The sequence below is a fragment of the Rhinatrema bivittatum genome, chromosome 2 (genome assembly GCF_901001135.1).
Source record: "Rhinatrema bivittatum chromosome 2, aRhiBiv1.1, whole genome shotgun sequence".
NCBI classification, from domain to species: Eukaryota; Metazoa; Chordata; class Amphibia; order Gymnophiona; family Rhinatrematidae; genus Rhinatrema; species Rhinatrema bivittatum.
In genome coordinates, this window is record NC_042616.1 from 734,915,330 (window position 1) to 734,940,085 (window position 24,756).

The 24,756-nt window shown below is 43.4% G+C and overlaps 1 protein-coding gene across 14 annotated transcripts in view; it reads left to right on the forward strand.

The window, feature by feature from the left end:
* Positions 1-24,756, forward strand: part of LOC115085632 (uncharacterized protein C8orf76 homolog) — a 112,095-nt gene that overhangs the window by 21,734 nt on the left and 65,605 nt on the right. For 4 of the 14 annotated variants that reach the window (XR_003854916.1, XR_003854915.1, XR_003854918.1 and 1 more), the window contains 3 exons: positions 5,865-5,960; positions 17,725-17,868; positions 20,198-20,376. Coding sequence is in view for 5 of the 14 variants with exons in the window: in XM_029591889.1 (XP_029447749.1) it covers positions 5,865-5,960; positions 17,725-17,868; positions 20,198-20,230 (273 nt within the window). In the remaining 9 variants the exon portion in view is untranslated. Of the gene's footprint in view, positions 1-1,452; positions 1,537-5,864; positions 5,961-6,956; positions 7,193-10,765; positions 10,802-17,724; positions 17,869-20,197; positions 20,506-24,756 lie in introns of those variants that run through there. The other 10 variants (XM_029591891.1, XM_029591890.1, XM_029591892.1 and 7 more) reach the window with 5 other exon arrangements.

The window sequence follows — 24,756 nt, forward strand, 5'->3', positions numbered from 1 at the left end:
ACCCTCAAACTCCTCCTGTGTGTCATCTCTCCCTTCAAGTAGTCCATCCTCCAGATATCTCCTGGGCCAGGGTCAACAGAACATTTTCCTTTGGGCTCTGAGACAAACTTGAGTAACAGCTGGTGGGAAGAGAGAGCAGGTTGATGGGATGGACAATATTTTTTTCTTGGGTAGGTTTAGTGGTGGGTGAGAAAAGAGAAGCATTGGCAGTCTTCACTGACCCATGCATACTCAACCCTCCCCTTTGCTCATGACTGATCCCAAGCCCAATGGTGATCTGCAAGCAGCAGCAACAGCATTACTAATGAAAGTTAGCATGGGGCCTGTGGGCTAGTGCAAGCTCATGAAACCCACAGCAGCCCTCATCCCTCCTTGTGCAGGGCCTTCCATTACCACAGAAATGTACGCAAATTTATGCAAGAGCAGGGCCACAGGACCGGTGAATGCATGATGGCTCATGGGTCCCATGCTGATTTCTACTGTTAATGCTGGTGCTGGAGCCTAGAGTGTGCTGCCATTTGAGGCACTTGTGAACCCCGCTGAAGATTTTGTGTTTCCATTTGGGGTCCTGACCCCCACTTTGGGAAGGCCTTCCCAAAATTGTGTTAGGCTAGTTTAGACAAGTAGTTCCCAACCTGGGATCCGTGTGGACCACTAGGAGTCCGTGAGACTATCGCAGGAGGTCCACCAGAAGGGAAGCAACCAAAGTGCAACATCTGAGGAGCTCAGTTCCAAGGCTGCTGCTGCATAATCCCACTGCTTGATCCCATGCTGAGGAAAAGCAGATCAGACTCAAGAGAAGGCGAAGAAGAGTGCAGCTGATTGCCACCATGAGGAATCTGAATCTGTGCTGAGAGGAGGGGGGGGAGCACCCTGCCACTCTCAACTTGACCAGCTGCTCCTCCACACGACCAGAGGCAGCAGCAAGCAGGGCGATGACCCTGAGGAGCATTTCTGGCCACTGCTCCATGGGCTCTGGCTCTCCTGCTGACTTGATAGTGAGGGAAAAGGGCTGCACTGAGGGAACAGTATGGCCATGGTAGGGGTCGGAGGGCAGGAGGAAAGGGGCCATAGCGGGATCAGCACTTGGAAAGATGTGGAGGAGACTGCAAGAGGGAGAACATAGGAAAGGGAGTACTTGGAAAGGAAAGAGGGAGTGATATAAACTGCTTGGCACCTTGTAGGGTGCTGCTGCAACCTGTCCTTTACTGAGATGTTTGTATTTATAGGAGTACCTTGAACAAGCTGCTACAGCCTATTGCATGTTTCTGTTCTTATCTAATTAGTCCTGTGTTGATTTTTCTGAGATGGATTGTATTCTTAGTGCTGTTATTGGCTTATTTCAAGTTTAGTCCTGTCATTGATGGATATCACGTTTCGTCCTTACTGAAGTCTCCTTCAGGCTAGATCTTTTATTTAATTATTCATTTGATTTCTATTCCACTTTTACAGGCATTTCAAAACAGATTACATTCAGGTACCTTTAGATACCTGAACTGCTAAGTCTCCTTCACCACTGTCACCACTTCACTTTGGGTGAGTTTCTTATTCACAAAGTTCAATAAGAAATCCAAATTAATAAATAAAAGAAGGGATGAGGCCATAAGGAGAAGGAAGGAGGGGAGAGGAGCAGGGAAGAGGCCACAAGGAGATGAGGACAGGAGGCAAGGCACTCAGGAAGGGGCCATGGATGAAGGGTAGGAGGGAGGAAGTGCACAAGAGGGAAAGCACTCAGGAAGAGAACCAGGGAAGAGGCCATAGGAGGGGAGGACAAAGGGAAGGTGCCATGGGTGAAGAAAGCAGGGCAGCAGGGAAGGGAGAAGGCAGGAGGGTGAGCAGTCAGGAAGGGAGTCACAAGAGGAAGGCAGGAGGGACAGAACCAGAGAAGGAGCTGCAGGGAGGAACGACCAAGAGAGAAAGCACTCAGGAAGAGTCTGTAGGTGGAGGAAAGCAGAGGAGGAGGGAAGGGACTGTGGTGGAGCTTGGCAATAGTGATTATGAAGGGACCATTAGGGGAGGGCAGGAGAGAGCACCAGGGGCGGTTCTATGATGAGGCAGGGTGAGGCGACAGCCTCAGGTGGCAGAATTTTGGAGCGGCAAAAATTACCCCTCCAAAACACCTCTACTGCAGCTGCTGCCTCACCCTGCCTCCAAAGTCAAACATCAGTTTGGGAGGGATAAATCAAACCCCTGCCCGATTAGCTCAGTAGCAATGCCAGGCAGCAGGAATCGCGATCCTCCCGACTGTCGTCATCTGCTGCCGCGAGACTGGCCTGAGGCAGCAGGAGATGACATGCAGGTAAAGCAGAGTGCCAGGGAAAGGGAGAGAGGGGAGATGCGATCAGGGCGCATGGACAGGTGGGTACCGTCTCTGATCAGTCTCGCGGCAGCAGGAGATGACAGTCACAACCTAAGAGAGGAGAAGGACGCGGTGGCTGAAAAAAAAAAGGTCTAGGCTCTATGGGCATGTGTGGGTGACTGTTTGAGTGTGTGTTGGAGGGGGTGAAGCCTATATGTGTTTGTGTGCGTGTTGGTGGGGGGGGGGGGGATGAGAACCTGTGTGTGAATGTGTATGTGTAACTGCTTGTGTGTGTGTGTGAGAATGAATTGGTGCGTGCCTGGGATCTGTGTGTGTGAGAATGAATGTGTGCATGCCTGGAGTGTTGGGGGAGACCAGTGTGAGAATGAATGGGAGCTTGCCTGGGTGTGTGTGTGTGTGTGTGTGTGTGTGTGTGTGTGTATATGAGGGAGCCAGTGAGAGTGAGAGTGTGTATGTGTGTACGAGAGAATCCGTGTGAGTGAGAGCTTGTGTGGGGGGAGAGAGAGGGTCTTAGAGCCTGAGTGTGTGTCAGTGATTGAGAGAGGTTGTGGGTGTGTATTAGAGTATGAATGTGTGTGTATGCGACAGTCTGTGTGTGTATGTGAGGGGGGGGGGGGGGGCGCAATCTCATCCCTCGCCTCAGGCAGCAGATTGCCTTGATCCACCCCCTAGAGAACACAGTTTCTTACAAACCATCCCTTATGTAATATTAAGTTTTGTACAATGCAAATGATTCTGGAGTGCATATTATTTTTATTATGTAATTCAGTTTTTGGGATAGCATTTAACTGCATGTAAAAATTAAAGGGGTTTTCTTCACAACAACTTGCTGAAGTGTTGTCGTTGGATTTTTAGCTCAATCTAGTTGAAGATGACATTTATGCTTGATACTCCCCATAGGTAGAAATGGAAACATTTTAAAATGTTGCACAGAATAAGTTTTTGGCCTGGTAAAGCTTATAACACCAAGATCACAACTACCGATGCATGTAAATTTCAGTAAAAGGGCAACATTACTGCATTGCCTCTGGGAATGCACTAAAATTCAAGTCTTCTGGGAACATCTTTTAGTACTTTTCACAACAATGTTCGCCGATACATTTCCCTGGACATCATCCTTTTGCATTTTGGGCCCTATGAATGAGCAGCAGAGCCCTGAAACGGGCAAACAAAATATTTCTGGCAAAAGGATGCGTACAGGCATTGAAATGTATTCTGGCTAAATGATTGCTGCAAGAGAGCCCAGATTTTACAGCATGGAGGAGGGCAGCGATGATTGAATTATATTTGTTGGGAAAAAAGTCACTGGAAACAGACTGTTCCAAGGGTAAAGGGTTGCACTACGATGTTAGGAGTAATTAATTTTGTGACTGCTTTACCGGAAGATTTAAGAGAGAAAATTAAAGGCTGTTAGGTATGTAGAGGGGTCAGTGAACGGTACAAAACTATGTGGCTGTAGATCAATATGCTACCCTTTCAATGGTTAGCTGGGTTTGAGAGTTTGAATGAAGTAACGACGTGGCCCCTCAGTGCCCATTTTAGGGTCTCCTTCAGTGACGGTTTCTTTAATGTTAGGAGTAAGGATAATTTGGTATCACCAGGGGAGGAACATGGGATAGAGTGGGCTTTGGAGTGAGAAAAAGTTTGTAAAATGTAAGCTTTATCCACTCGCAGCTGTTTGGGTAGCATTGCTTGTATGTTGATTGTTAAAATTCAATAAATTATATTAAAGCAGAACATGTGAGGGTCCGCAACAGTTTTGAAGGTTGAAAAAGGGGTTGGGAACCCCTGGTTTAGACAGATTTTTAACAGTAAATGTACCTGAATACCTAGGTATTTTAAAGGTCTGAGTTTTCCATTTAAGACTATGCTATGGGAAAATCTTTTTAACTGATTCTGCCAAGGGGAGGAAGACAGGCTTGATCTTCCTCCCCTTGGCAGATGTGGGAAAAATATGGTGCCATATTTTTCCCACATTTCTAATAGTGGTTTCAAAGGTTTTTCTCTCTTGTCATCAACAAACAGAGCAACTCATTGTTCCCTCTTTGCTACTTTAAAGCCACTTAAAGCTGCAGCTGATCATATCTCTGTCGCAGGCCCTTCTGTAACCAGCAGTACAGTAAAAGCCATGGCGGGGCACCCTTGCCAGCTTATGATTTTCTGCTGTCAAGTCCACCGATTGGCGTGGAATCTTGACAAGGGCATTCTCAGCTACAAATATTTTGTGCCCCAAATTAAACATTTGCTTTAGAGGAGTCAATGCATTCACTTTTCTTTGTTCTTATTTTCCATGATTGTTTAAAAAAAAAAAAAAAAAAAAAGTTTCATGGTTGCATTTTAGATAATGAGGACGATTTTCAAAGCCACTTATCCAGGTAAAATGTTTGTGTGAAAAATGACCCACCCTGTATCCAGCTAAAAGTACCTGCAGGGTTCCTTGACACGTCCTGTAAACCGTTGTGATGGCAAAACCAAATGACAGTATACAAAACATGTTAAATTAAATAAATAAATAATGTGGAGGAGTAGCAGTGGGCTACGAATCAGGAGACCAGGGTTCAAGTCCCACTGTCGCTCCTTGTGACCTTGGACAAGTCACTTTACCCTCCATTGCCTCAAGTACAAACTTATAGGGTCATTTATCAAATTGCGTTATGGTGTTTTTGCATGAATTAATGCATTGTCGCATTCGAAAAATGCCTTAACGCATGCAATAAGCACCATAACGCATGGTGTGATGCAAATTTTTTAAAGGGGAGGGATCGGGGAGGAGTCCAGGGTGGGATTTCTGAAAAAGTAGGCTGGCTTCGTGAAACCATAATGCACAGTTTTAACACCGAAAATAAGTGCACCTGTTTCAATTGCATAAAGCTGTGCGATGTTGTGCATTATGCCCATAATGCAATTTGTGATTTTTTTTTCACATATTCTGTTTTTGGCATTTTTTGGTTGGGGGGGGATGGAGAGAGAGCAAGCCTCTGGGGGTGGCACCATAGTAAGCAGCTATTTATGCTACTATAGGAGGCCCACCTAGTAACTCGAGGTGAGGTTTAGGTAGTAGTGTAGGGGTTAGGGGCCACTTTGAGATGCATAGTGAGACGACCGAACAGAACTGTGCTCTCTTGTGAAGATTTGATGTTCTGCGGCATGAGGAAACTCACCCAAAGATGAGATTTGTACAGTTTTTTCTCAACCTAGCTTGATGTTACCCAGGTAGAGAGTCCATCCCAGTATTTTTATGATGTACTTGGTAGTTCAGTCCATGCAAGGGTAACAGTCTAAATAAATGTTGCCAGCAGATACATGTAAATGTTGTACCAATTTTCAATGCAAACCTTTTCACATTGAAACTGATCCCACTAAATGTACCCCCCCACACACACACAAACACACACACAGTCACATCTGCGATTGTGTGCGCTGCCATTTTTTTTTTTTCATGTACATGCCTACTTTTGAAGGGATTTCTATCCTGACCACTCTGCCGCCGTTGTGGCCTCTGAGAGAGCTTTTCATTAACTCTGGGCTTACTTTTCTTTTGCAGTGGTTTTGTGGGGAGATAAGGAACGAGGATTGTGCTGAGGTTCTGACGGCTAAAAAATTCAGTGGGGATTTGGCATACAGACAGCAAAACTTTCAGGTACTTTTTTGCTTTTAGTTTTTCCAGCTCATTAGTTTATTTTTATCGACTGAGTTTTTTTTATTCTTCAGTTTCCAAAAGCGTTCAATGCAGATCACAATAGACATTCATCATTAGAGTTCTGACTCTCCTTAGTCGTCTTAGGAGCTGTACTTTGCTGCACAGATTAGCGATGGAATGTACTTTTTTTTTAATAGTATTTTTTTCTAAAATGTATTTCTTTAAAACTTTTTTTATTTCTCACAGCCAGCCCTGGACCTCCTTCAGCTCTAGGAGGAGCAATGGAAAATAACCTGTAAGGGGATCCCATATTCCTGGGGGCTCATAGGCCCTCCCCTTCTACAAACTTCCTTTTGCTATATCTGATTGTTAGAGATAAGATCTCCTCAGTTCAGAACCCACCCAAGGGAACCATGGCAATCAAGGGCTCACAATCTGATAGGTTCAGAAATCCAACAGCAAGTACATTGTTGCCTACTCTGAAGGCAGCCAGCCTAATTGTGAGCTTGGCGTAAGGATTCTTATTCTTGGGTTAGTAATCATGAAGTAAATTTTTTTTGACTGTGTCAGATAGTGGTTGTGGTGGTTATTTGGAAACCAAAACAAACAATTACTTTCGGTTGTCTTAGCTTTGACATTGGATACTAAAGAGCTGAAGGCAGCACCAACCTTTATAGGGTGAGTAAAGTCAACTTTGAGCTTTTTTTTCTCTGTCTCCATCTGCTGGCAGGAGGGCATAACCCACTTGCCTGGACTGGTCTGGAAGGACTAAAGGAAAGGAAATTAACAGGTAAGTTTAAATTTCACCATAATTTTATACTGTATGTTGAGGTGAGAAGTACAGGTTGAAATTCTACTGGTATTATTTCATATTTCATCTAGAGTGATTGTCAAGTTTATTTCTGAACCCAAATGGTTACCACCTCACATAATTATAAAATTATATTTAAAATTTAGGAAAAAAAAATAAAACTGCATTCCCTGTCTTTATTCCAGATAAAAGAATGAACACTTACATAACATGTCCCAGCAGGTTGTTTGAACGTATGGAAACCAGTATAGAAATAAAAGGAGCACTGGTGTCACGAGGGACTCTCAAGTGCTATTTCAAGCCATGATTTGTATTTATAGCCTTTATTAAATTATCTGAAACAAGCCTTTGTCCTGAATTCATACTCTGAAAGGTCAGTCCTAAAGACTATTCCTGCACACCCTTTACTCCTTTTGTGAGGGTTATAGTACTAGACTGCATTTCATGAGAAGAGATGGTTATGTAGCAGCAAACACTGGTTTTTCTGCCCTTATTTTCATTTGCTCGAACACTGAGGTTCCTTTTGGAGGTGGCGTCTCCAGATGGGTTAGTTTTGCGCATACCATGATAGGAATGAACCTCACTCGTATGCCAGGGCATGTTAGTCTCTCAGATTTACTGATGGGGGGTTATGATCTTGGTATTCTGCTTTGCAGGCTGCTTGATTTGAATATTCTAATCTGATTCCCTGCTGTTTTGTAGGGGGGAGGAGTAAGGGAAGGATAAATAGGAAGAAGTTTGTTAGAGATAAAAAGCCTCAAAGCTTTTCCTGTTAACTTGCTGTCTATAATGCAGAAAACTTTTTGTTAACCTTAGAAACTCAAGTCTATTTGACACATTTCTCTGACTGGTTTTATGGCAATTTATTACTAAATGCATGATAAAGGGCATTCTGTTCTGCATTACCTATTCATGGAAAGCAGATTGATTTTAGCAAAGTGCATTCCATACTGGGGCATAGCATGGTATTATTTTCACAAGTTGCTAAGCAATTGTCTATTTACCTTCCTTTTAATAGTTTTTCCCCTCAGCTATACCTTTTTCTTTTTGAAGGCTTGTATGAACAGGTCGACTCTGGAGCACTGCTGAGCCTCTCTTTATCTCTGGTCAGCCCAGTATAACCACTTATGTTGCCAAGCAGCAGGATTGGGAAATGCTGCCTGCAGAATCTGTGAAAAAATATTTAAAGAAATGTTCATAGGGCAGAACACACTAGACTGTGAATTTTTGCTCTCCCAGTCCAATTCATTAAAATGATATTTATTGTGCAGACACTGCAGCCTTATCCAGGGTCTCACCACAAAATTCAGTGGTTCAGAGCAGAGATGAGGGTCCCCAATAGGTTTAAAGAAATGTAAGAAAACTGCAAATGTTACAATACTGTAGCTGCTGGGAATTTCAGATGATTCTAATTAAAGCAGTGCAAGTTTAATCATTTGGAGGTCCTGTTTCGTCACACTTGATTTTTGTAATAGTACTTAATTTGTGAGTTGCTGGTGGCTCCTATGAGCACAGTAGATTGGAAGCAATCTGGAATACAAATGCTAATCCCTTGGACATGGCCTGTTTGTCTATCTTGATGATCCAAATGTGCATGTTGCGCACTCCAGATTTCATATGCAGTCTGTCACAAGAACTCTCCAGATCATGGTGTTGAACAGCAGTGAAACACACTTTAATAAACTACCTTTATTGTTCATTCTTGGTTGTATTAATATTGTGATTTCAAAAAAATTAAGGCCTGGATTTATCAAAATGCGATAAGTATCGCATGCAATAGTAAAAGGGGCGTGGTTTATGCTAATATACAGTGTATTTTTCGGACTATAAGGCGCACCGGATTATAAGGCGCATTATCAATGAGCGCCTGCTAAGGCATCCAGGTTCATATATAAGCCGCACCGGATTATAAGGCGCAGCAGTGGCGTAGCGAGGGGTGGGCGGCCGCCAAGAAAAAAATTGCGTTTAAACGCGCTGATGCTCATCCTCCTTCCTGTCTGTGCGTCCCCGGAAGTAAACGTTGCCGGAGCTGCGTGGGCAGGAAGGAGGGGAAGCATCAGCGCGTGCAGACGTGGAGCAGCACTTGCATTTACGGACCGCTGCGAATCTCAAGTCGCAGCGGCCCGAGAAGAAGAGGAGGACCGGTAGCAGGGCCACTGCAGAGCCCATCCTGCGGTGACCCGCGAAGAGGAGGCCTAGAGGTGAGTGAGAGCCTGTGCTTGAGCAAGACAGCATGTGGGAGTGAGAGACTGAGTGTATGAATGATTGTATGAGACACAGCATGTGACAGTGAGAGCCTGTGTGTGTGTGAGAGAGAGAAATGCATGTGAGAATGAGAACCTGTGTGTTTGAGGGAAGAAGATGGAGAGAAAAGAAACAGAAAAAAAGACAATATAAAAGGAGTGGCAGCAGAAAAATTCATATATAAGGCGCACCGGATTATAAGGCGCACTTCCGATTTCTGAGAAAATCGTAGGTTTTTATGTGCGCCTTATAGTCCGAAAAATACGGTACTTATGCAAAGAGCTAATTACTTATGCAAAGAGCTAAGTTAGCACAAATTGTGATAACCTTTTCAGACTTTGCAATACATGCCAGAACCATTGTGTTTCCTGCATTCAACCACTGGGGGATGAGAGAGAGAGAGACTGACTAGCCATAATATCCTCTCCCTAGATAGGTATTTGTATCCCTATGGTAGGCCCAGTTAGTAACTTGAGGTGAGATTTAGGTATTAGTGTAGGGAGTTAGGGGCCACTTTGACATTCAACGTGAGACGTACGAACAGAACAGTGGTCTCCTGTGAAGATTTGATGGCCTTTAACATCAAGCTAGGTTTAGAGAACCTTGCACAAATCTAATCTTTGGGTGCGTTTCCTCACTCCGAAGGCCATCAAATCTTCACAGGAGACCACTGTTCTGTTCATACGTCTCACGTTGAATGTCAAAGTGGCCCCTAACTCCCTACACTAATACCTAAACCTCACCTCAAGTTACTAACTGGGCGTACCATAGGGATACATATAATGTCTGATAGACTCATAGAGCAAGGAAAAGTGGTTTGGATAGGAAGTGGGCTAAGGAACTTTCCACTTTAGGGAGGAAGATAAAGAGAATATGAAATGGAATCAAAACATTTCTAGAATGACAAAAAGAAACTAAATGATTATAGAAGTGACTGGTTTCACTGAGTGAAAGAGGGTAATCAGCAAGCTGAAATTAACAATGACAGAGAGATTGCTAAAGATAACAAAATAAATCCCAAAAAGCTTGCAAAATATATTAATGGTAAAAGGACAACAGGGGATGCTATAGTTAATTTTATGGATTAACTGAACTAAAAAAATACTGAGCAGTAATACTGAATAAAATTTTCTTCAGTATTTATGGTGGAAGGGTCCCTTGAGGAAGATAAACCAGTAAGGCAATCAATATTTAAACCCAGTCTGGTTTGGATATCCCAGAAGGGAGTAAAAAATAGTAAAGTGGACTAAATAAAAGTCAGTAAGGCACTTAAATCAGAGGAAGTGTGTCTAGGGCCGCTGTGGGAGAGAAGTGAAATGATTGCCTGACCACCAGACTTAATATTTTGAGAACCAGCTAAAGTGGAGCAGGGCCATTAAAACTGGTGAAGCAACCCAAATCTTTACCAGGTTGCTATAAAACAGTTATCCTAACCTCAGTTATGGAGAAGTATTGCAAATGACCGTGAGGTAGAGAGGAAGGATTATCAAGAGCTGAAGTGGGTTTGAAAATAGGTCCAGCCAGACCAACCTTAGTGGGCTTTTCACAAACATTAGAAAACTGTGAATGACCTAGGAAAACAAGACTGATATAATTATCTGGATTTTGTTAAAACTTTAAGAAGGTACCATGTGAAAGACTGATTTTCAAATTTTAAGAAAGATGGGCTTTATGGATAATATAAAAAACATACCCGTTCTCTGAGAGAATTTCTCGAACAGAATTTCTCTGAGAGAAAGTTCTCTAACAGAATTTAAAAACACTGAGAGGAGAGGATCACCTTGCTGGTGGCTGAAAGGAATCAGTAAGTTTTTGCTTGGGACATTGACATTGACTTTTTTAAAAGTATTGGGGCAAAGTTAACTATTTGGGAATATTATTTAGTGTGTTTGTGTGTTTGTGCCTTTAATAGTCAGTCAGTGAATAAAACAAGTTAGACTGTTTGCATTTTTAAATAGTCAGTCAATAAGGTAGCAGTAGGTAGGCAGTGAATACACAAGTTAGACTGTTTGTATTTTTAGTCAGTCAATAAGGTAGCAGTAGGTTGGCAGTGAATAAATAAACAAGTTAGACTGTTTGTATTTAGTCAGTCAATAAGGTAGCAGTAGGTAGTGTGTTTATTTTTTAAAAGTCTGCCTGACTATTAAAGTGTCCTCCAGACTTTTAAAGAGCTAAGTGTTTTATTTAATAAATAACTGAGTGCATTGTATTGAAAAACAAAAAAAAAAACACAAAAAAAAAAAACCCCACAAAAAAGTAGCCAGAAGCTAGAAATAAGCTAGGAGCAGTATATACCAAAGTAAAAAAGTTGAATAGTTCAGCTCAGTTACTCACCTTGGAAAGGTGTTGAGGTAGTATGATTAGGTTTGAATAGGGAACAACATTTGTTAATCAAGGGAGCTGTGAGTCACTCAGGCTGACTAACTAAAGTTAGACTGTTTGTATTTCCCAACCCTCCCACCCCTCGCCCACCCACCCCAAGCTCATCCCTTAATTTATAGGCAGGTGCCACTTGCACAAAAAAAAAACCCCATCAACAAAAACTTTATTGAGAATTCGACCAGACCCCAGTAGGCCACTACCAGACATATAGTGAATTCACTAATACATTTAAAGGAATTTAGACACATTCCTACTCCCATAGCAACCTAAAACTTAACTAGGAACTGATCAAAATTGAGATGAAGGCAGCAGTCCAGCAGCAAGAGGGGGGCTTCCCAGTCTTTGCATCGAGTGTCACATGTATGATTTTTTACCCACCGGTGAGAAGTTGTACATGTGCATGCGATGCAAAGAGCTCCTGGCTCTCAGAGAACGAGTCCGATCTCTGGAGGCTAGAGTGGCAGACCTGGAGGAGCTGAGGGAGACAGAGAGGTATATAGATGAGACCTTCAGGGACATAGTAGTCCAGTCCCAACTTCAGACTGGCAGCCCTGGTGCTGCCTTGGAGGAAGAAGGTCTCATAATGGGAGAGCACCAACCAGATGTAGCAGGAAAGGATCCTGTAGCAAGGACCTGCTCTCTAGGTGATGCATTGTCCTTTCGCACTGAGGATATCTCCCCAAAGCCTACTGCCCAGGAGGGAAGGGTTAGGTCGGCCGTCATAGTTGGTGATTCGATTATTAGGAATGTAGATAGCTGGGTGGCGGGTGGGCGTGAGGATCGCCTGGTAACATGCCTACCTGGTGCGAAGGTGGCGGACCTCACGCGTCACCTAGATAGGATTTTAGACATTGCTGGGGAGGAGCCGGCTGTCGTGGTACACGTGGGCACCAACGACATAGGAAAATGTGGGAGGGAGGTTCTGGAAGCCAAATTTAGGCTCTTAGGTAGAAAGCTTAAATCCAGAACCTCCAGGGTAGCATTCTCTGAAATGCTCGCTGTTCCACGCGCAGGTCACCAGAGGCAGGCAGAGCTCCGGAGTCTCAATGCGTGGATGAGACGATGGTGCAAGGAAGAGGGATTCAGTTTTGTTAGGAACTGGGGAACCTTTTGGGGAAGGGGGAGTCTCTTCCGAAGGGATGGGCTCCACCTTAACCAGGGTGGAACCAGACTGCTGGCGCTAACCTTTAAAAAGGAGATAGAGCAGCTTTTAAACTAGAACAAAGGGGAAAGCCGACAGTCGCTCAGCAGCGCATGGTTCGGAGAGATGTATCTTTAAAGGATACTAATGATGCATTAGAATTAGGGCATCCCGACAGTGAGGTTCCAATAATTAGAAAGTAGTCCAAGTGCCTGTAACTAAAAACTCACCTGAGCTAAAAAATTCTAACTTATCCCTATCAATTAAAAAGCAGAATAAAAATACAATCAAAAAACAAACTTTGAAATGTTTGTATGCTAATGCCAGAAGTCTAAGAAGTAAGATGGGAGAATTAGAATGTATAGCAGTAAATGATGACATAGACTTAATTGGCATCTCAGAGACATGGTGGAAAGAGGATAACCAATGGGACAGTGCTATACCGGGGTACAAATTATATCGCAATGACAGAGAGGAGCAGTCGGGAGGAGGTGTGGCGCTTTATGTCCGGGATGGCATAGAGTCCAACAGGATATACATCCTGCATGAGACTAAATACAAAATTGAATCTTTATGGGTAGAAATCCCTTGTGTATCAGGGAAGACTACAGTGATAGGGGTATACTACCGTCCACCTGGTCAAGATGGTGAGATGGACAGTGAAATGCTAAGAGAAATTAGGGAAGCTAACCAAATTGGTAGTGCAGTAATAATGGGAGACTTCAATTACCCCAATATAGACTGGGTAAATGTATCATCGGGTCACGCTAGAGAGATAACGTTCCTGGATGGAATAAATGATAGCTTTATGGAGCAATTGGTTCAGGAACCGACGAGAGAGGGAGCAATTTTAGATCTAATTCTCAGTGGAGCACAGGACTTGGTGAGAGAGGTAACGGTGGTGGGGCCGCTTGGCAATAGTGATCATAATATGATCAAATTTGATTTAATGACTGGAAAAGGAACAGTGTGCAAATCCAAGGCTCTCGTGCTAAACTTTCAAAAGGGAAACTTTGATAAAATGAGAAAAATTGTTAGAAAAAAACTGAAAGGAGCAGCTACAAAAGTAAAAAATGTCCAAGAGGCGTGGTCATTGTTAAAAAATACCATTCTAGAAGCACAGTCCAGATGTATTCCACACATTAAGAAAGGTGGAAAGAAGGCAAAACGATTACCGGCATGGTTAAAAGGGGAGGTGAAAGAAGCTATTTTAGCCAAAAGATCTTCATTCAAAAATTGGAAGAAGGATCCAACAGAAGAAAATAGGATAAAGCATAAACATTGGCAAGTTAAATGTAAGACATTGATAAGACAGGCTAAGAGAGAATTTGAAAAGAAGTTGGCTGTAGAGGCAAAAACTCACAGTAAAAACTTTTTAAAATATATCCGAAGCAGAAAGCCTGTGAGGGAGTCAGTTGGACCGTTAGATGATCGAGGGGTTAAAGGGGCACTTAGAGAAGATAAGGCCATCGCGGAAAGATTAAATGATTTCTTTGCTTCGGTGTTTACTGAAGAGGATGTTGGGGAGGTACCCGTAATGGAGAAGGTTTTCATGGGTAATGATTCAGATGGACTGAATCAAATCACGGTGAACCTAGAAGATGTGGTAGGCCTGATTGACAAACTGAAGAGTAGTAAATCACCTGGACCGGATGTATACACCCCAGAGTTCTGAAGGAACTAAAAAATGAAATTTCAGACCTATTAGTAAAAATTTGTAACTTATCATTAAAATCATCCATTGTACCTGAAGACTGGAGGATAGCAAATGTAACCCCAATATTTAAAAAGGGCTCCAGGGGCGATCCGGGAAACTACAGACCAGTTAGTCTGACTTCAGTGCCAGGAAAAATAGTGGAAAGTGTTCTAAACATCAAAATCACAGAACATATAGAAAGACATGGTTTAATGGAACAAAGTCAGGATGGCTTTACCCAGGGCAAGTCTTGCCTCACAAATCTGCTTCACTTTTTTGAAGGAGTTAATAAACATGTGGATAAAGGTGAACCGGTAGATATAGTATACTTGGATTTTCAGAAGGCGTTTGACAAAGTTCCTCATGAAAGGCTTCTAGGAAAAGTAAAAAGTCATGGGATAGGTGGCGATATCCTTTCGTGGATTGCAAACTGGCTAAAAGACAGGAAACAGAGAGTAGGATTAAATGGGCAATTTTCTCAGTGGAAGGGAGTGGACAGTGGAGTGCCTCAGGGATCTGTATTGGGACCCTTACTGTTCAATATATTTATAAATGATCTGGAAAGAAATACGACGAGTGAGATAATCAAATTTGCAGATGACACAAAATTGTGCAGAGTAGTTAAATCACAAGCAGATTGTGATAAATTGCAGGAAGACCTTGTGAGACTGGAAAATTGGGCATCCAAATGGCAGATGAAATTTAATGTGGATAAGTGCAAGGTGATGCATATAGGGAAAAATAACCCATGCTATAATTACACGATGTTGGGTTCCATATTAGGTGCTACAACCCAAGAAAGAGATCTAGGTGTCATAGTGGATAACACATTGAAATCGTCGGTTCAGTGTGCTACGGCAGTCAAAAAAGCAAACAGAATGTTGGGAATTATTAGAAAAGGAATGATGAATAAAACGGAAAATGTCATAATGCCTCTGTATCGCTCCATGGTGAGACCGCACCTTGAATACTGTGTACAATTCTGGTCGCCGCATCTCAAAAAAGATATAATTGCGATGGAGAAGGTACAGAGAAGGGCTACCAAAATGATAAGGGGAATGGAACAACTCCCCTATGAGGAAAGACTAAAGAGGTTAGGACTTTTCAGCTTGGAGAAGAGACGACTGAGGGGGGATATGATAGAGGTGTTTAAAATCATGAGAGGTCTAGAACGGGTAGATGTGAATCGGTTATTTACTCTTTCGGATAGTAGAAGGACTAGGGGACACTCCATGAAGTTAGCATGGGGCACATTTAAAACTAATCGGAGAAAGTTCTTTTTTACTCAACGCACAATTAAACTCTGGAATTTGTTGCCAGAGAATGTGGTTCGTGCAGTTAGTATAGCTGTGTTTAAAAAAGGATTGGATAAGTTCTTGGAGGAGAAGTCCATTACCTGCTATTAAGTTCACTTAGAGAATAGCCACTGCCATTAGCAATGGTTACATGGAATAGACTTAGTGTTTGGGTACTTGCCAGGTTCTTATGGCCTGGATTGGCCACTGTTGGAAACAGGATGCTGGGCTTGATGGACCCTTGGTCTGACCCAGTATGGCATTTTCTTATGTTCTTATGTTCTTATTACACCATATTACATATTTCAACCATTCATCCTCCACACTCAAACCAACAATGTTAATACATATAACAACAAATATTGTACATCAATTAAAATACAAAAATTTCTTTGTTATATTTATCAATATTGCACTTGAATTACCAACTATATATTAAAGAGATCAATTTATATATTGTAAAGCACACTCTATGCTTATAGCCAGGGATATAAAAAGAAATTATACTTTCTACTGAGTCTAAGTGTTCTTGTATCCCTGGCTATAAGCATAGAGTGTGCTTTACAATATTACTCTTTATTCCTAACTATTTGTTAATTGTTGATAAAACTTTCCCTTATATTCATTCCAAAAACTCCCCAATACAAAGTTTTATTAATTAAAAAAAACCTCCTATACTTTATTTTATACTCCCGATGTTGTTGATTCAACATACTCTTGTACTCCTTCCTATACTCCCGACAAGAAGCTCTTGTTTCACCCAAGGGTTTCATCAGGGGTTCAAAACATTTGTATTATCCTTTCTTCTCACATATATAAGGAATTTCCAACTGCACTTATCAACGAACACACCAATCTTCATCACCTATTCTCTTCATGAAAACATACACAAATAATTATATCATCCGATGTTATCTCAATTTCTATGTTAAAAATCTTATGTATTTATTAATCATTTATTCAATCATCTATTAAAAATTTAATTCCAATATCATTCTAAAATATCTATACGTATATATGTATATCCGGCCATAACATTTCCACCATTATATATCTCATACTAATTATTCACAGATATCCCAACTCACCTTAAAGCCATAAATTTAGCAACTTATTTCATTCTAGGTTCACCAACCCTATTCTTCACCAGCTTCATGTAGTTCTCCGGTTGTCACAAAGGTTCACCAACAACTTCACAATCCAGTTACCGCAGGCACTGTTCAACAAAGCCATCTTCACTCTCAACTTTAAACAATAAAATATCACCATTCAGTTAATTATACTTAGACAAAATATATCCACATCCTCAAAACCCAGAATACCAATATCAATTGTACTAACCTTACTGAGTTTTTCACACACAGTCGCAAAGAGTTTCTCATGCGCCGTCTATTCCTTCATTTAAAAATGCCGCGGTTGCGCAGTTCAAAGATCCACACTCTCTATTTTAAATACCCTCAAATGAGGATAGAATTAAAGTATGAATGTATCAGATACAGAATGTGCAGGGGGATTGAGGAGGGTCTGCAGTGACCTGCAGGTGGGGGCAACGGGGCAGACTGGGTGGGCCGGAGTCTTTACCTGCTGACGGCCGTCAGGGGCGCCCTCTTAAATTAGGAGGAAATATAGTTTACAGCTTTCAGAGGCAGGACTTTTATTCACAATTGGAGCGACTTCTGAGGAAGAAGGTTCTGAGTTACCAGTGGATATGACAACATTGCTGGACTTCAGGACAAACTGCTGGTCTAGCGGTTTGCAGCCGCTCGCCACACGTGGAGGGTCAAAAAAGCAGTGTTTCACTGCTGGAGGGCTACTACAGATGCACATTTGAATTGGCAGGGGTGAGTTCAGGTAGCTGTTAGGCAATTAGAAAGTTGGACTTGAATCCCTAGTTCTGCTATGTAATGAAGCATAATATAAGAAATCCTCCCTCCCCTTTTCATACAGCACCTCACTAAAGCTGGGCGCCCCTGACGGCCGTCAGCAGGTAAAGACTCTGGCCCACCCAGTCTGCCCAGTTGCCCCCGCCTCATGGTATTTTGGGTTAACCAGAAGCATGGGAAAATTAAAGTTCCATTTTATGGTTCTCTAGCCATGGTTTATGATTACATGTGCAAGTTATGATTATGCCTCCGGGATCTTTTATGCACAGACTCTTCAGTTGTTTTGTGGTTTTTTTTTTTTTTTATTTCCAGAAAGCACTCCAGGAATATTCAAGCTGCTTTCTACTCTTGCCGTCTGCTAACACTGCCATGAGACGAGATGTCCAGGAGAGCCAAGCCCGCTGTTTGCTTCACTTAGGAAAGCACGAGGAAGCCTTAGGGATTGCCCAGAAACTGGTTAGTTTTGTCTAATCGCTTTGGGGAGAGAACCTGGGCTGTCCACTGCGAGCCTTGATTAACATAAGCCGTTCAGGTTTGAGTCTCTACAGCAGGGCTTGGGCAGGTGGTGGAGGTGAGGTGCTCGGGGCCTCTGGGGGCTGCTGACGTCTCTGAGGAGAGTTTTTCTCCAGCCCTTACCTGGGTCTGATATCTGGAGAAGAGGGAGGTGTGTAAAATAAGGAAGAAAATGGGGAATTAAAAAAAGAAAGCCAGCAGGGCTTTTATCATGTAATGTGGAATAGCGTACAGAAATGATTCACATACTTGTACTTCAAGCTTTGCGTTTCACAGGGAGTGGAGTAGAAATATATGGAACACAGACTGCAGCTTGATGTACTGGAAGGAGTACAGGCTCACTACCTCTTCTGAAGTCTACAGCTGCCAGCCAAGATTTTGAGTTTCATGCTTCCCCCAGCATGTTATGTCAGGGTGATCTCAGCTGGTTTCGGATATTCAGTGCTGATGCTAGGCTCCTCTCCTCTCCCCCTAATCATTTCTAATGAAAATGGTGAATAGACATCATCAGAAAAGAAGGAATGATAACACATTAAGATTATGTCAATGTGGCACAAAAAAAATGGAATGAAAAACTCAAGACCTGCAATGAGGCAAAATGCTACCAGGAGCGGCAAGAATTCTCCAAAGTACTATCAGAGGAGACAAACCAAGATCAAGAGTGATCAGAACACCCTAAAGTTCCAAAAATGGGGCAAAGAACACCAATAAATGTGGCATGAACACCCCATCCAGGCTGTACAAGAGTGGCAGAGTATAGTAGAGATGTGAATCGTGTGATCGATCGTCTTTAACGATCGATTTCGGCTGGGGGGGGAGGGAATCTTATCGTCGCGGTTTTGTTTTTTAAAATATCGTGTAAATCGTAAATCGTAAATCGGGGGAGGGCGGGAAAACCGGCACACTAAAACATCCCTAAAACCCACCCCGACCCTTTAAAATAAATCCCCCACCCTCCCGAACCCCCCCAAAATGCCTTAAATTACCTGGGGTCCAGAGGGAGGGTCCCGGTGTGATCTTTTACTCTCGGGCCTGCGGTGCATTGTAGAAATGGCGCCGGTGCTACCTTTGCCCTGTCATATGACAGGGCAAAGGTAGCGCCGGCGCCATTTTGTTTTTTGTCCCCCGACGTCAGGAGCGTAGGAGATCGCTCCCGGACCCCCGCTGGACCCCCGGGACTTTTGGCCAGCTTGGGGGGGCCTCCTGACCCCCACAAGACTTGCCAAAAGTCCAGCGGGGGTCCGGGAACGACCTCCTAAACTCGAATCGTTTTGCCGTACGGCAAAATGGTGCCGGCCATACGGCGCCATTTTGCTGTACGTATAAGAAGTCACCCAGAGTGGCAAGAGTACCCCAAGGCTCCAAATGAATGACAAAGAGCACCAACCAAACAAGTAGAATGGTTTAGGCAGGGAGAAGCCAGAGAAAATCCCTGGCTGCCTGATGTAATTTCCATATGATCTCATTAAAAGAAGGAGCTGGCTGTTCAGGCTTGGAGCTGGTCTTTACTGGTGACTAAGATGCTATATACTAGAGGCATCAAATGCTCTTTAGCCATTAGCAGTTTAGAAATATAGAAACAAAGAAACATAGAAACATGATGGCAGAAAAAGACCAAATGGCCCATCCAGTCTGCCCAGCCACCCAATTAGTTTAGCTGTATAATTCCTTAGAGATCCCCCGCTCCTCGAGGGCCTAACCCCTTCCAGCTACTGAGCTTTCTAAAGACCTTATGTGAGTTTTGTCATCTAGTTCTGGCTATGAACACAGCATATTATCTACAGTTTCTCTACAGCTCAGCAAACCTGGGACCGCTGTTCCAGTACCTGAGGGAATACAGCCCTGCCGGGCATATCTGCTCACTACTGCCACCTCTGGTGGTTCTACTAACCTGTCTAATAAAAGAACTATCTATGTCTGTCTCCATACCCAAGCCTAGCCAGTGGTCCCTCTCAGGATATCCTCCTGGGGCCGCAGTCATCTGCCATCGGCCCAAGGATCCACCTATCTACATTCCTCTACAGCTGAGTGCCCTCTCCAAGCACTCCGCTGGTAACAGATTGCTACTCTCTCCATCAGGAGTCTTCAGCAACAGATTCATAATAGATTGCTACTCTGCAGTCTTAACCCTAACAGATTGTTTACTACTCCCTCTACAGGAGCTGAGCATATCAGATTGCTACCTCTTCCTTCCACAGGAGCTAGTTCATAACAAGATTGCTAACGCCTCACAGAGTCCCTAACAGACTGCGTTAACTTTTCCCTTTTACAGGAGTCGCTCCACTACAGATTGCTAACTCCCTAGCAAGTCTACAACAGATTGCTAACTCCGTAGCAGATTCATAACAGATTGCTAACTCCTCCTTTCTTCAGGAGGAGTCCACATCAGACTGCTAACTCCTATCTGATTGCTCCTCCCATCAGGTATCAGATTACTAACAATTTCTGATGGTAAGCACTCTGAAGTTAATTGCATAGTGCTTTGTAATAAGCTGACCATTTACTTGATATGTTACCCTGTGGAAAAGATATCCACAAGATGTTTTGCAATATATATAAATATATATGATATGAATATAAGGGATGCCTTGTCAGATATTTGGGTATGCTGCGAATCCTGATACTGTCAGTTACAGTTGATAGTAATGAAAGTAGCTTCTCAAAATTAAAACTTATCAAAATGTACCTATCCTCTACAATGGTAGATGAAAGGCTCACCTCACTTGCCATATTATCTAGAGAGTATGACATTGCTAAAAATTGTGATCTCTCAGACGCTGTCAGGCAATTTGCTGAGATAAAAGCTCATAAAGTCAATTTTTAATTTAATTGTTTGACTTAAGTAAACATTTCTTATATGGATGTGCAGAATTAAAATTTTGTTTCAGTTTGTTCATTCATTTCTTTGGGACCCAAATTCAATTCATTACTTTCCAAATGAAAAAAAAATATATATATATATGTTTACTTATTTCATTAGTTAATTAATTTTCCATTAAAATCAATGTGGGAGTCTTTGCAGTTTAGTTTAGTCTCCAGAATAGTGGTTTTCTTATCAATTGTAATGAAGCTTATGGAAAAAAATCATCAGAAGGGAGAAAGAACTCCAGGTAGTTAGACTGCGGAAAAGTGGCACCAAAGGGGCATAAATAGTCTAAGGTTCCACAAAGGGGTACCAGCATGGGTGGAAGTTCTCCAAATCACCATAAGAGCAGCTACGAAGTAGCCAAAGAAGGAAGAACACCCCAAGTTGCAAAAAGAGGACACCAGCAATTGTGGCATGAACACTTAATGGCATTATGAGATGCAAAGTGGCACCAAAAGTCTCATCAGTACCTTAAGGCACCATGAGGTGGAATGAAGCAGAAAAGATGGCAGGAAAAATCCTAAGACTTTGATAAAGAGACCAAGATCCGGAAAGAGTGATATGAAGATTTACAAAGCACATGACATGCGCACAGCATCCTCAATGAGTAAAAACTGGAGTTTGCTAGGAAGGTACAGTGGCAAAAGGAATCGTTCCAGTGATTTTGGTTGGAGCATGGCAGGATGAAGCAGGATATTCTTGGTTGTGGTTGGAGCATAGCAAGCTGGTGCAGGATATGTCAGGCCACATTGGTAATAGCTGGAGCATGTCATGCTGAAGCTGGAAGTATCCGACCTCAGGGGTTGTGGTTGGAACAAGGCAAAATGATTCAGGAAATGTCAGCCTCAATCCTTAGAAAAGTATGTCATGCATACTTTTCTAAGGATTGTGGATTTCCTTTTTGGTGGTGATTACTGTGTTTTGGAAAATGTTTAGCTCTTTTTTGCATGTGTCAGGAAATGTCAGACCATATTGGTTATGGTTATGATTATGAATGGTATGATGATACAGGACCTGTCAGGCCTCAGGGATTGTAGTTGGAGCATGGTATGCTGAACCTGGAAGTGTCAGACCCCCAGTGGTTTAGTTTAGAGCATGGCAGGCTGTAACCGGACGTGTCAGGCCTCAGTTGTGGATGGAGCAAGGTAGGCTGATGCAGGAAATGTCAGGTCACAGTGGTTATAGCTGGAGTATGGCATGCTGAAGCTGAAAGTGTCAGGCCACAGTGCTTATGGTTGTAGCATGGCACGCTGAAGCTGCAAGTATCAGGCCCCCAGGGATTGTGGTTGGAGAATGGAATTCTGAAGTTGGAAGTGTCAGGCCCCAGAGATTGTGGTTGGAGCAAGGCAGGCTGTTGCAAGATATGACAGGCCACAGTTGTTATAGTTACAGCATGGCATGCTGAAGCTAGAAGTATCAGGCCACAATGGTTATGGTTGAAGCACAGAATTCTGAAGATGGACATGTCAGGCCCCAGGAGTTGTGGTTGTAGTATGGCATGCTGAAGCTAGAAGTGTCATGCCACAGTTGTTCGGTTGGAGCATGGCATGCTGAAGTTGGAAGTGTCATGCTACATTGGTTTTATTTGGAACATTGCATTATGAAACTGGAAGTGTCAGACCGCAATGGTTATGGTTATAGCATAGAATACAGAAGCTAAAAGTGTCATGCCTCAGTGGTTATGGTTGTAACATGGCATGCTGAAGCTTGAAGAGGCAGGCTACAAGGCTTGTACTTGGAGCAAGGTAGGCTGATGCATCATATGTCATATCCCAGTGGTGGTGATTGTGGCACAGCAGGCAAAGGAAGTCAATGGCATCATGACCCATTGGTGCTTTGCCAACAAAAACTGATACCACATGACTCCTCTGACTTCCTCTATCTGATTTGCCCCAAACAACTTTTGACTATACTATTTGGGGCAAACCAGATAGAGGAAGTCAGAGGCATCATGCCCCAGTGATGCTGTTTGGGGCAGAGGAACTCAGTAGAGTCATGCCCCAATGGTGTGATTGGGTAAAAGCAAGCAGATGAACTCAGTGGAGTCATGACCCTGCAGTAGTGCTTAGAGCTAAGTAGGCAGAGGAATTCAGTGGAGTCATGACCACCCTGTGGGGGTGTTTAGGGAAAGACAGGCAGAGGATCTCAGTGTAATTATGACCCTGCTGAGGTGTTTTGGGAAAAGCAGGCAGAGGAAATCACTGGAGTCATGACCGGTTAGTGATATTTGGGGAAAAGCAAGCAGATGATCTCAGTAGAATCATGACCCTGAAGTGATACTTGGAAGCAGGCAGAGGAACTCAGAGGAGGCATGACTCTGCAGTGGTACTTGGAGCATGGCAGGCTAAAGAAGGATGGGCCAGATCCCTGTGGTGGATTTAAGGGTATGGTAGGCAGAACAAGAATGTGTCCACGCCCCTGTCCTGGCGTTAAGTGTATGTCAGTGGAAGGCTGCTGATGGGTGTACTGTGTCACACACCCCTGTAGTTGTGTTAGAACCATGACAGTGGAAGGCTGCTACTGAATGTATTATCAGACCCTGTCTTGGTATTGGGGTATGGTAATGGAAGGCTAATACTGGATGGACTGTAAAACCCCTGTGCTTTTGGTGTTGGGGGACTGGCAGTGTAAGACTGATGCTAGATGGACTGAGAGATTCCTATGCTGTTGGTGTTGAGGTATGGCAGTAGAAGGCTGATAATGGATAGACTGTCAGATCCCTGTACTGTTGATGTTGGGATATGGTCATGGAAGGCTGATATTGAATGTACAGTCAGGCTGCAATGTTGTTGTTGAGGACATGGCAGAAGGAAGCAGGATATGTCAGGTTCCAGTGGCATTGCTGAAGATGTGTCAGGAAGAAGCAGGAGGCAGGTCCCAGAGGTAGCTTATGGGACAAGGCAATCAGATGGTGTCAGTGCATGTTGCCCCAGTGATGCTATATGTGGCAAGGCAGATCAATTTAGTCAGTGTATGGGGGCCCCAATCATGGGGGCCCCAAATGTTGTGTCAGGAAGAAGCAGATGTCAGGCGCCAGAGGTGGTATATGGGCAAACCACGCAGGTGGTGTCAATGCATTTTGGAACTAGTAGTGTTATACATGGCAAGGCAGACAGATGGTGACAGTGCATGTTGGCCCCAGTGATGGTATATGGGGAAATTGGCCTCAGTGGTGTTTTTGGAGACTCGGTAGTAGGAAGGAGCATGTGTGAGGCCCTAGAGGCATTGTTGGGGATACAGCAAGACACTGGATTTGGTGTGTTCTAGAACTTAGACTGGCATTTCAGGCCTGAGAGGCAGCTGCAGTGTGTTCAGAAGAGTGTGGCCGAACTAGCATAATTGGGGACCCATTACGACTCTGGATTTGGTGTGTTCTAGCCCTGGGAGGTGTGTTCTAGGCCTGGGAGGCAGCAGTAGCAAATTAGAAGTGTGGCCCAACTGGTGGTGTTGGCAACACAGCAACATTATGGATTCAGTGTTTTCTGGCCCTTGGACTGGCATTTCAGGCCTACAAAGCAGCATCAGCATGTTAGGAGGAGTGTGGACCAGCTCATCGTGTTCGGACATAGCAGTATTCAGGATTCAGTGTGTTTTGGCCCTTGGACTGGCATTTCAGCCTGGGACAAATCATCAGTGTGTTAGAAAGAGTATGGCCCACTTGGTAATGTTGGAGACACAGCAGTACTCTGAATTCATTGTGTTCTGGCCCTTGGACTGGCATTTCGGGCATGGGAAGCAGTAGCAGTATGTTAGGAGTGTGCTCCAACTAGCAGTGCTGGGGACACAGCAGTACTCTGGATTCAGTGTATTTCAGCCCTTGGGTTGGGATTTTGGGCCTGGGAGGCAGCAGCAGCAGCATGTTAGGAGGTGTGTGTCTCAACTGGTGATGTGTGGGACACAGCAGTACTCTGGATTCAGTATATTTCAGCCCTTGGACAGGCATTTCGAGCCTGGGAGGCAGCATC